This window comes from Diabrotica undecimpunctata, chromosome 5, assembly GCF_040954645.1.
Source record: "Diabrotica undecimpunctata isolate CICGRU chromosome 5, icDiaUnde3, whole genome shotgun sequence".
NCBI lineage: Eukaryota > Metazoa > Arthropoda > Insecta > Coleoptera > Chrysomelidae > Diabrotica > Diabrotica undecimpunctata.
Genome location: NC_092807.1, coordinates 29,505,254 through 29,518,947, shown reverse-complemented (window position 1 = coordinate 29,518,947; position 13,694 = coordinate 29,505,254). Strand labels below are relative to the sequence as shown.

Here is a 13,694-nt window from a genome sequence, read left to right as displayed (position 1 = left end):
AAGGGAATTTTAGATTTAAGGTATGTTAGTTCTAAAGAGCAACAAGCTGATGGGCTTACAAAAGGCCTACCTGTAATGAGTTTCTCTACATTTAAGAATTTTCTATGCTTGAAAGGTTTTTAACGAGGGAGGGTATTGTGAATCGCTAAAAAACTCCTTTCTGTCCTCTTTCTAATAAGAAGAAGAGAACTGACAGATAGATAGACAGAATGTTAATGTTAAGAGATGGGAATTTGAATTTGTACTTTGTAGTAATCTAATATAATCGGTGGAAATAAAACTTAAATATGAAAGCAGTTTATTTTATTATATAGCCAGACTGATGATTAAAGAAAACAAAAGAAAGTTCATTATTATTTAACAGTAATTTATACTTATCTTCTTTTTCCTCCAATAAGTGCCTTAGTATTTTATTTTCTAACTGCAATAGATTCATGGGTTCAGTAACATCAGATTGTTTTTCACAACACACCATACGCGTGTCACATATTTTAGAACATTTTAACTTGCTTTTAATGGCACAGGAAATATGATAACTTTTTCCGCACACCTCACATACTATCGCTTTATTTGGCTTAGTATTACAACATTTAAATGTTTTATCTTTAAATGTTCCCTTATCTATTTGAGAGAGAAGTGACGGCACATTTACTGGGTCCGCCATGTTGAATGATGTATTGTTGTAGAGCCATATGATGGATGGATATATAAAGATTTATATTAATTTATTGTTATATTTTATTAAAAAATAATAAACACAGTTATAAATAAATAAATTTTTTTAGTCTTAAATAGAACTATAGAGAACCTAAAGTTTCATGTATTTTTTTACTCTGGAGTAAACGTCGTCCATAACTTCTGGAATTGAAACGTTGGAGTTTATTACAATAACTCCTGGGTTTTGCATATTTTTGTATGCTATTAATATGCTAAAATAAAAAGAGTAACATATAGAATAAGTATACAGTTTAGATAATCGTTTTTGAAAAATATTTTATGTGTTAATTTACAAATTTACTTAAAAATAATCAATAAAAGTTTTATAAATTGTGTCTCAACTCCATTTGTATTAGATTAGGATGTGTTCATTTTATTATTGTTCTGAAGCTATTTTCTTATGGAATTTTATTACTATTTACTATTTTTATTAGAAAATTGCCACAGTTTTAGTTTAAAAAACGTTTATTGTGACGTTTTGATTTCCACTTCGGAAATCGTTTTCAACATACGAGTTGAACAAATGATTTCTATTGTTACCTGGTATTACAAAAAATTCATCTAATGGTTTAATTTTATCTGCCTCCTTTATATTGACAATTTAAACATATGTTAGGGGAGAGTGAGGCAAAAGGGTCCTTCTAACATTTTTTTAGGCTAGAAATAACAAAAATCGAAATAATTAAGTAAAGTTTAATGAGACAGTTACTGGGGTATAGCAGAGCATATTTCTTTAAAAAAATTTTAACTAAATATACAGTTAAAAGAAAAATAACATTTTTTAAAAAGCTCTAAAGCAGCGGTTCTCAACCTTTTAGCACTGGCTCCCCCTTTGATCACTGAAGATAGCTCACGTCTCCCCTCCAGTCAATAATTGGTCGGTTCAAGTTAGAACTCTACGTTAGCAAAAGCTGGGATGCACAATAAAAATCCAGATATATTTAAATACGAAAGTTTATTTGATGTCTCATTAAACTTAACATTGTTTATTTATTTGAGAAAAAAATAATCAAAAAATCAAATATGCATATATAGTTGAAAGTCTTATATGGGTGTTTTTGCACTTTCAATGAGAGGGTTGGCATTGTCTGTTCTTGACAAGTTTTTCGATATTCGGTTGAAACTGTGTCAGGGCACACCTCAAGCCACTTTCAACGTTTAGCCTTGAACGGTATTTTAATTTTATATACGCCAATGCAGAAAACCAGATTCGCAAAGATATGTGGATGAAAACTGGACTAATAACTTCGCAGATACTAAAGCCACTTCTGGGTAAACAGGATAACCAAAATTTTTCCAAGTCCATGTTTGCAAAATCTGCTTTTGCCTGTGAATTACATTTTAGGTCAATCGCCTGCTCTTGAATGTTAACTGGAAGAATGTCAACTTCGATATGAAAAGGATCTCTTGTCAACTTAAATTCCCAGTTTTCCGAGCTAACATCTGGAAAGTACTTTCGAATTTGATTTTTCAGTTCTTCCAAATGCCGTGATATGACGTCTTTCAAATCCGAAACTAGATGTAGTGGAAGGGTTTGAATATCATCGAGGAGGTCGTTCAGTTTAGAAAAAGAGAAAAAGTTTGGCTTGGAACTGTGAAGGCGGCGTTGCCAAAGCGATATTTTTTTCTATAAACCCCTTAATTGCATCATAAGTGTTTAAGAGGTTTTTACAGCCTTAAAGCTTCAGATTCAGGACATTAAGTGACTCGAAAAAGTCAGACAAATAAGCCAAGTAAAAGATATTTTTATCATCTGTAAATCTTCTGTGAAGATTTTCGTGTTTTGAAGTCATTAACAAAATTTTAACTTCTGACTTTAAATTGAATAATCTTGCAAGCATATTTTCTTTGTATAACCACCGGACTTCTGTGTTAAACAGGAGGGTTTCCTGATCACTATTCAGTTCTTGACATAGTGCCTGAAAGAGCCTAGTGTTTAATGCGCTGGATTTAATGTGGTTAACTATTTTAATTGCTAAGTTTAATGTGACGTTGAGAGGTTCAGGTAAAGTCTGATTAGCTAAAGCTTGTCTGTGAATAATGCAGTGACAACCAATTATCCTAGGGTTCTTCTTTTTTGCCAATTATACGAATCCAGATCGACATCCTGTCATGGCTTGGGCCCCATCAGTATATATGCCAATTACTTTCTCCCATGGAAGTTCATTGATTACTAAAAAATCTTCAAGAGCAGAAAATGTGTCAATGGCTTTAGTTGTTGTTTCAAGAGATGTTGAAAACAATATTTCCTCCAGGAACCGTTTTCTGCCAATAAATCGATAGTAAAACAATAACTGTGCATGCTTTGAAATATTAGTTGTTTCGTCACACTGCAAAAAAAACGGTGAACCTTTTAATTTTTGCAATAGTTGATTTTTCAAATCCAGAGTCATGTCATCAGTTCTACGTTTTACTATGTCGTTTGAGAGAAAAATTTTTTCTACTTTCTTACAACTGTCTTCACTAAGTACGGTACTACAAGCAGTAAGTAAACAGGAATTAATTAGTGACTCACCAATAGTATGTGATTTCTTGTCTTTAACTATCAAAAGTGCTATTTTGTATGATGCTTCCACAGCTTTCTCATTTTCAACACGAAAATTTGCCGTAGAGTCAAGTTTCATACATTTTAGGCTGCTTCTTTTGGCAATAAAAAAATTATGGGCCTTTATCTTTCAAAGAAGAATGGTTTGTAATGAGATGCCGCTCCAAACGTCCGGGGCGCATTGCATCATTACTAAGAAGAGCATGGCAGTTGACACACTGAGGTAAATGACTGCCGTTTTTCTCCATAAAGGTAAAACCATACTTGATATAATCGTCTGAATACAATCTTTTCTTTGGAAGTGACTTAGCCATTTTCAAAGCTGTTACACAACACTATTAAATAATTCACAAACAATCACTCTGTTATTAAATAACGATTACACTCATTGCTACAAATAGCACACAGACGCTCTCGACTGAGACTGACACGTGAGTCGAAGTCACTGAACTGGAGCCAGGAGTACTTGCAATACAGTGTTTGAGTAAAACGATTTTAATCACATCATAAAATCATGAATTAATCACGTTTTTAATGAATCAGATTTTAATCACGTTTAAATAACGAAATATTTCTAAATAAAATAAAAATACGAAAAAAAAAATGTTTTGGTTTTTAACAAAGTATATATTTTCTAATTTTTATTTTTTTTTCGTTGTACCCTTACGCCTCCACTCAAATTCTCTCACGCCCTCTCAGCGGAACGCGCCCCCCAGGTTGAGAACCACTGCTCTAAAGGGACCGTTTTACACCATGGTTATTGTGAGGTCCGTGAGGTAAAATGGCCCATATAGTTTTTTTGTACAAAAAAAGTAACTTTTACATTTTTATTTACAAAAATCGCAAATATACAATTTTTGCTCTCCAGTTACAACCGCACACAATAAATAACACCATTTGTTGCACAAATTGCACTTAATCCAAATCTCCTTCGCGTGCGATTTACTGAATAATTCCAAGCAAAATATCATCAAATCTCTTATTTTCGTGTGTTTTTTCTAAACATATTTCTGTTTACAGCTTTTCTAGCTGCTTGTGAAGTTAGCTTGGGTGTTTTTTGTTTTGCTCTCATCAAAATATACTTTGGTGTACATGTGAACACAGTCGATCCTTGCGAAGGTCTTAAACTTATTGCCTGAGGAGGTGCCTGAGGTAGTGGAGATAAATAATATGAAGTTACAAAAGTATCCTCCAGTCATAATGAAATTTCATTCCTTTTAGCGCCACCATTCTGTTCTGATGTGCTAACTTCGGAAATTGGGATTGAAGTACCAACTGCAGAGCTTGAACTAATTGAAGCAGAAATTGAACGTAAAGTAACGAAAGACTGAGGGTGACTATTCGTTATAGCATTAAGGGAGTACAGTCATTTTGTGCTTGATATTGGCCCAGTCTCTTAATCTGGGGAATTCCATCCAAATTATCTTGCAACGGATATTATGTATAAATTGTCAATATGAAGAAGGCAGGTAAAATTTTATTATTAAAAGGTTTTCTTGTATTACCAAGAAACAAAACAAAATAGTTTGTTTAATTTGCATTTTGAGAACGATTTCCCAAATGGAACACCTCAAAATTAACGTATTTCAAATTAAAATTGTGGTTTGCCCCCAATAAAAATATTAAATAAGTTTATCGTATTATTTTTAAGTTCTGGTAGGTAAAGAGTCAAGATAAATACTTTAATTATTTCTTGTAATTTGTAGTTGATAATAATATCCATAACCTCAGTACATTGTGTATTCCTTTGAAACTCTAACCGATGACTTTTCTATCGATAATCAGTTTTAACAATCACCATCTTAGCATCATCAGATAATAAGTAAAACATCTTATGCAAAACTGGTCTATTTCAGAAATCATGAATTCAGTTTGGTTTTATGGTAGATGGTGCAATATGTCAATAGTCCAGTAGGGATGTCATTTGACCTTGTATGACTACCATTCCTAATTTTATTATTCTAACTTTTAGGAAGGGGATCAATAGTAGCGTAAATTTAAAATCTCTACTGAATTCCACCACCGTGTTAGTCTCTATCTTGAATTTAAATCAAAACCTTTTCTGCTCAATATCTCCGTTATTTTTAACTTTTAGACCAAAAATTATAAGTACTGAAATTGATGCAAATGCAATTTTGTACAATTTCTCTTTTAAAATTTTTTTCACGTGCTTATATTTTCCGAGTTAAGGCAGATAATGCTGACAACGCATAATTATAAAATTATCTCGTTCATTATTAACTTTATGACATGAATGTATGTCGTAAAGTTAATAAAAAACGAAACAAAAAAAAATGGAGAGAATTATATTTCATACAATTTTGATCTCTTTAATGTTGTTGATAATAATGATAATTAAGATGTGTGGGCGCTTCTTCTCCGTGACAATTCCGCTTGGCATAACTTTTCTGGTACGTTTGATGCATGACCAGGCTGCAAATATTTTCAAGCATACACTTGTGTTCTTCATCACCACGAGTAATGCTTGATGATAAAAGAGTTTGAACACCACGTTTTTTCACTGTTATAACAATATTTTTGGTTGTAGCTTCTTCACACACAAAGACTGTTTCATTGTGATTGCAATACGTCTAGGCCGAAGAACGTCGATCGAAAAAATGAGCTTTTACGAGACAAACTCGTTCTTATTTATGGCCTGCTAATAATAACGTCCATGTCAAGGGTTTCTTAATCACTCGTGTCAGGCTTTTAACCATTTTTTCGAAAAGTTGAAAATGGCGGAGATATTGAGCAAAAATGGTTCTTTAAATTCAAGATAGCGGCTAACATGGCGGCGAAATTCAGTCACAATTTTAAATTTGACTACTACTGACCCTCTAAAAGTTAGAATAATTTGGGGTAGCTCTCCATGCAAGGTTAGACCATTTTCTCGTCTAAACCGACTGCACTACAATATTTATGTCAGATTTCTGATGAATTTGATAACCGCAAATCTAATAAAAGGATTCGCTTAATAAACTGAGATAATAAAGTGTTCTAGAATCTAGAGTATGTGTCGTGCATAAGGAAGCGCAAGGACATTAATTAGCTAATTTGTAGACAAAACAAGGCTAGAGAGAAACTGTTAAAGATCCATAACCATTCTGCAGCAGTACAAAACATGCTCTAAAATGTATTGTTCAAAAGTAGCTAGACATCCATAGACAGAGCAAAATCATATACAGGACTCTACCCAAAATCTTAAAACAACTTATACAGGGTTAGTTGTAACTATTAAGGTTTAGGTTATTTTATACAAAATATGGTTATTGGTCCAAATTATATTTAATAAAATATTGCCTTGGAAAAAGATACAGTGTGTTGAAGTCTTTTTTTATTATTTTATTTATTTTAACAAAAATGTTGGTAAATAATGGTAAAAAGTATGCGTAAGTATACGAATGTGAAACGTGGCAATTAACTGAGAGAAACCGCAGAAAGATAGAAGCCACGGAAATGGATGTAAGAAGGCAAACGCCTCCGAAATGGAAGTATTTCGACAGATGAAAGAATAATAAATGGGGAAATCATACAGGAAGACAGAAGAGGACAGAGGAGAGAAAACCAGAAGGAAAAACCGTATATTTATAGATTATTATTAAAATCGACATAGAGACAATTTGTAGGAAACAAATTAAATTTTATTAATTACATTTTTTTATAGGCGAAGTTTACTTCAGGATAACAAAAAAATTGCAAGGCACTGTCTCAGATAGTCTTTTGAAACTAGGCTATGGCAGCAGTCTCGGAGCTAGAGGGACAGAGGTTTCTAAGAATCTCCGGAGTCGACCAGGCTACTTTTTCAACCGATAACGTTAAGGAATATGGTTTATAGCAACATATTGATGAAGGACGAAACACTTGGGGATCTTAAAAAACGAACTGAAGCATATAAAATAGAATATACTTAAATTCTTTAAAGTATAGTTTAATCTTCAAAAGTTTTTGTAAAGAACCAAACAAACTAATATATTTATTACAGTCAAGAAAAAAACTAACTGGAAATGAATTAGCCATACTTTGTGGAAAGATCGAAATAACATAGCAAGACAAGTACTTGAATGCTAACCAGAACGAAAAATGAGGAAAAGCCCAGATAACAACTGGAAAGGACGGAATGGAACTAGAGAAAAAAAGGGTTGCACAAATTGATGCTAAAATGGAAGAGCATAGAATAAGATGGTTAGATCATGTTTAACGTCGGTTTGGTAGACATCCAATATGAATAATTTCTGAATTGGAAGTTCCTGTGTGACATTTTGTGAAGAGAATTGATGTATAATGGAAGATATGTAAGTACTTATTATAATTATAATAACGTATATTTGATATGCATGTGCTATTTCGGTTATTTTTATAAACATCCCCATGTTTTTTTCAGCATTGGCGTTGATCCAAGAACCTACAATAAGTGTCTAATACGATACATAAAGATAACTAAAAATAGTTCTTACTTATTTCTAAAATCTGTAAGATTGTGTAATACAACTTCAGCGTCAGTAATATTCTTTATTTCACTTCTACCAAATATCCTTTTCATTCTTACAGTTTCATCGACATCTAACAAAAATACTTGATCGGGCTTAAGCAAGTCTTCGGGCCACGTATAAATTTTATTTCCTTTGGGAGGCATCTTGTATTGGTTTGGTTTGGTTTGTACTGCATAAGATATCCAATACGATGCAGACGAATGCCAGAACCTAAAATAGATTAGTAAATAAGTAAAAAATATATTGATGTTGTTTGCAAATTTTTAAACACCTTGTGCTTTTGTTGTGTAAAAGAATAAGAAACCTGACAGCTCACTAAGAGAATGGAACAAAAAATCCTTGTTCTGGAAATGATATTTTGGCGCAGATCAGCAGGCGTATCCAGAATGGTGCACGTAAGAAATAGAATAATTAGACAAATCATTAACAAACGAACCACCGTGTTAGAGGAAAAACAGCAAATACAGCTAATTTGGTACTGACATTTACAGAGAATGATAGACCATCACCTACCGAAGGAAATATTGTACTGGCAGCCACCTGAGCAAAAAAAACGGAGAAGAACTAAAACAACATGGCTTGATGGTTGAAAAAGTAATGTCAGAGAGATATCTACGACCAGAAGTCTGAGCCGATAGACTTAAATGGAGACTGTTAACCGGTCGGCGCAGGACGCTATAAACTGGACATTATACAGGGTGTCTAGAAACTCTCCTGACAAACGAATACCGGAGATTTCTCAGATAATTTTAAAACAATTTAACCAAATTCACCTAGTCCGAAAATGCTTCCTAAGGTAGCTAGAACTCTTTGAAGATGACGCCTTCTAATTAGTTTTTTTTTATAATTTCCAGAACGCTTCTATTTAGAAAAACGAAAACTGGTACGATTATTTAACCTCCAGAATTGAATTGATTTCACAAATTTGTAATTTCTAATACCGATCATAGGCGTCTGTTTTGGGTAGGTGAATGGTTATTTTAACGATAACTTTTTTGTCTTTATCTTTTCGTAAAGCATTCGTGATACTAGATTATTAAATTTTCAGGTATTTTAGTACTCAAAGGTACTCCTACTCTAAGTCGATAGGATACACCGTTGTCCAGAAAAATCGATTTGACAATTTTTCGTTTTTTAGTCAAGAAAGTTAAATTGATATTTATTGCACTAGTTGGCTTTGACCTGTCAACAAAAGTATAACCTACGTTTTTCATTGTTAAATTGTGATTGGTTAGCGAAGTTTATATTTTAGTTTTTTCTTTTTGGCATTCAAATATAATAATTCTAATTCCACAAAAATTGTTTTTACTACTTAGGCTGATATGCTTTACGCTAATATGCTTTAGTTTATAACAAAATGAGGTGTAAAGGTGGGTACACATATGCGAGCCAAACGGTATACTTACCGTAAGCGTACAGATCCTTGAAAAATATTCTACATCGTACTGATCGCATACTTATCTCGATCCATGGAAAGCGACAAACCAACAACGAACACACATGTGCGAAATGATTCATTTTATTTATAATTTGGGTACTGATTTATGTTTCTGTTTTTGCTTGTTTAACAAAAATAAAAATATGTACAATAATCAGTTTGCTGTTTTCTCACGTCTCTCTAGAAAGGAATACGTCATTCACACAATATCGATTTGATGAGACAATAAAAATGTTCGCTGCGTCTAGTAAGCGCCATCCAAACTGAAAGACGAGCTTCCTTTGAAGTCGTGGAATAAACCGCAACAATTTGGTTCGCGACGAGTCACGATGAAACAGTACGCAAGCGGTTTTTTCTGCCGTACACATTAACGAATATAGCGTTCGCATACCGTATGCATACCGTTTGGCTCGTATATGTGTACCGACCTTAAAAGCGGCAGGAGCAGCACAACGTAGATACCCTGAAAAATTTCCCAATCGTGATCTCACTTACTCAATATTTACAGCTTTTCATCAACGATTAAGAGACATAGGCTTAGTGGTCCCAAAAAATAATGAGGACGACATGATTATGTGACAGCAGCAAATGAAGATGTTATTTTAATGAAAGCTGAGGAAAATACCGAAACTAGCGTTCGAAGACTATCTGTCAAGTATCCCACAATTTTAAAATCTTCCGTAGGAAATATCTTACACAACGAAAATGTATATCCTTTTCGTTTTACAAAGGTATGAGTACTGCTACAAGATTGTTTTGCTCGTGAAAATTTCCAGTGAGCCTGTGGTATTATGAAGGTTAAATAAAACTCGTTTTAAATGTACTTGAGAAAATAAAAATATATTTTCCCGCCAAATGGTTAATAACTGTAAAAACCGTTAAAAGAAAAAATCTAAATTTAGTGTACAGAAAACGCTTTTTAGAGAATAAAGCTCACAACAAATATACAAGCATTATGTATCATATTTAACTTTTTATTTACATTTCTGTCCGTAACTGTTAAAAAAGTTGGACTTTAAAGTGTATTTGTTAAAAAATAAACATAAATTAAAAAGTTCATGCACAAGTCAAGTTTGGTGCAACGTTCCATCTCTACGTAATGTGTAAATATACTGAGAATATATTTTTTATATTTTTGCAAATGTTTAACATGTATTAAGGACATTCTATTATTTTTCATTATACACAACGAATCATAAGTCCTACAAGAGGGTAGTTGTGCACAAACTGTAATGCACTAGTTACAATAAGTATATTATCTGTAGTTATAAAAACTAATTGACCCAAATAAAACTGATTAGCAACATTCTTACACCGTCGCGCGTCGGCAGCAACCTAACTTTTAACAATTCGGGGATCCGTTCGGCTAAAGGTACGGTCATAGTCGCGGCACTGGTTTTACACAATTTACACATTACGCATATATGTTTTGGTTGACGCCGTTTATAATGCTTCTGCTCGTTTTTTAAATATATTGTGTTTCTCATATCGTTCCTTACTAATAATTCCAGTTGTGGCCATTCTTCTCTTCTTCCTCGTTTTCTAAGAGATACTTAAAAAGTCACTGTCATTTATTTTGGCGTTGATCAGTCAACTAAACGACTTAAGGTACGGTTGCGTTGGTGCGGCTCACGACTGCAATTAAGTCGCGGCACTTTTTTTATACAACTTACTCATGTACGTCTTGGTTGATGCCGTTCGGTCGCAGGCCGGAACGATTGGGCCGCAGCAGTTGCGATTCCACTGCTAGGTGAACCAGTCAAATCGCAGTCGTTCAGTAAAAATGGCAAAATTCAATGCAAATAAGGATGAGATATTGGTGGAAGAAATTCAGTAATATCCCTCGATTTCTGATTACGATCATGAAAACTATGAAAATGTTATAATCAAAGAGAATGTTTGAAAAAAGATAGCATGTCCAGTTGGATAATAAGTATATCGTGTTTCTCAGATGGTTCCTTTTATAATAATTCCAGTTGTAAACATTCTTTTTCTTCCTCTTCTTTTAAGAGACTTTTGCTTAAAAGATCACTGATATTCATGTTGTCGGTACCAGTCAACGTAACGACTGAAATCATACAACAAAATCTTTTAAACTAATTCAAATCGCAATCGCATAAAATTATAGAGACGCACAAAATAAAACACTATATTGCGCACTATAAGCCGCTCGAGCCGCACCAAAGAAAACGTACGTTTTGATGAATTGTGACGCCGAATATATGGGCGTGCATGATTTGGACGCTAAATTTAAAATTCGACACTGAAAAATAAAATTACCTGTTTCTGCATACATGATTTGGACGCTGGGTGTAATTGAAATGTAAATGGAAAGTCAGGTAATAAAATTCTAGAGATTAAGCTTGATAGGGTTTATTTGTCACTTTGAAATAAATACGACATACATTTTACGAAATGGAATCGATCGATACAGTTAGTTTGATACTCATGTATCCTATTTCTAACGAACATAATTTTTTTTCTACTCTTTGGATCTTTAAGTCTATTACTTTCACTATTACAGACACTATTAATTTTAATGTAAGTTTCAGTTTGAAAATTTTTTAAAACATCAATAAAATGGAAAATATTTGGATGAGCATGGTAAAAATTATCATTAAAACGCGAGTGGAACGATTCACAAGCATTAGTTGCTAATTGTAAACTCTCACTCATCGCAGCCCACATCTCCGACGGAAATGTGGCGTGGTCGCCAATGTAGTTGTCCAATAAGTAGTCGGAAAACTTTTCAATTTTTGAATCCTTTGGTTGAACAGCCATAAAATCATATATGAAAGATTCTTTGATTTCTGAGGGAGGTAAAAATGGCAGCCCAAAAATATATTTCAGCCATTTAGATATTTCACTGTCTGCCAATTTATATTCCCGAATTAAGCCACAACCACCGATATTACGATACCAAGCTTGCATAAGATGAAAACGGCACCCTTTAATGTGCACATTTGGAAATTCAAAACGCGCAGCATTGTGGATAGCAATTTCAAAATCGGAGAAAATGATTTTTGGATTGAATTTTAGACCAATTACTTCACATTTGCGTTTCAAAACATTAAATAGTTTTATATAGGTTTGTTCCGATTTGTCGGGAAGTAAACAATAACTCAATGGTATATAATGTCCATTGATAAATACATGTATGGTAAAAAATTGCTTGAAATATTGAGCACAGTAACTAAATCTACCGTCCATATAAATCGTTTCACTGCCGCACAGAAAACGCATGTTAGTGTTACACGAGAAGATGATAATGTTAGAACTTAGTTCAACCGTAAATATAAAATTCTCGTCTTTAAGTGTTTTGATATTCATAATATTTACGCAGCAATAGTTTCTTCTTGACTTTTGGGCAGTTTTGGTTGAGCCATTCGCCGTTCACTGTATATTTGATTTCGTATTAAATTAACGTCTTTAACAGACATGTGGCTCAAGTAATCTACATTTTCTTTCAACGCACTATGTATGATTTTGGACGGCCTTTCGGTCAAATTATCCTTAGCCTTCCTTTTGGCACTGCTACGCACAATATGTCTATTAAGCGTCTTGATATCACACTTGTGATTATGTTCTAGATTACTTCGGATCACTAACTTTTCTGGCCCTTTCGTGAATATCTTCGCTTTACACGACCGTTTTACGCACCTCCAATACGTTTCTCCCGATTTTAGTACTTTATCTTGAGAAAAAGTAAAACTGTTCACTTTGAGCAAAATTTTACCACGATTACTTACTAACGTTGAAATTTCCATGTTCACTTTTCACTATTCTCTGACAAACTAATAACTAGTAACTAAGTAAATTTTAATGACCATCATTAAACCCTAATTATATCTAATATCTGGTACCTGCGATAATCCTTCCGGCAGCGTCCAAAACAAGGGTCCTTTTAAGACCCGCAGGTACTTCAGCGTCGAAAACATGCCCGCCCGAATATATAAATAAGCTGCGAGAGGAGCACAACTCGTCCAACTTTCCGTGTACGAATTATTGTTATCAATCAACGTTATATCTATATGCCCTACGTCTTCAGACATTCAGGTACAAACTCATAGACGGAAAGCCAGTGAATTGTCCTGTATTTTTCACTTCTCGAGTGATAAGCTGCAAAAAGGCTTCACCTATTTTGGTAACCTTAAACAAAAACGACTGTCGTTTTCTGTCTTTTTACGCTGTACGAAATGTGCACAAGATATAGCAGGATAATTTGCTGACTTTCCGTGTATGAGTTTCTATCTACCCGACTGTCTGAAGATGTAGGGCATACAGAAATAACGTTATAACAGTTTACTGATGCCAATTCATCCACGGAAAGTTTAACGAATTGTACTCCTTTCGTCGTTTATTCATATTATCATATCAAAGCTTTCGCTTGAATTTGTAAATCTTTTACACATTTCGTACAGCTCAAGAAGACAGAAAATGACGTCGAAAATGAAAGTCGTTTTTGTTTAAGGCTACTAAAATAGATGGCGCTCATTGCAGCTTA

The 13,694-nt window shown here is 33.6% G+C and overlaps 1 protein-coding gene across 1 annotated transcript in view; it reads right to left on the bottom strand.

Annotated features, from left to right (window-relative positions):
• Nucleotides 1-710: 710 nt before the first annotated feature.
• The window catches only part of LOC140441215 (UMP-CMP kinase 2, mitochondrial-like), a 39,954-nt gene continuing 26,970 nt past the window's right edge, over nt 711-13,694 (bottom strand). Inside the window, exons 5-6 of the mRNA XM_072531798.1 lie at nt 7,717-7,962; nt 711-929 (exon numbers count right to left, since the gene is read on the bottom strand). Of these exons, the coding sequence (XP_072387899.1) occupies nt 809-929; nt 7,717-7,962 (367 nt within the window). The 3' untranslated portion in view covers nt 711-808. The remainder of the gene's footprint in view (nt 930-7,716; nt 7,963-13,694) is intronic.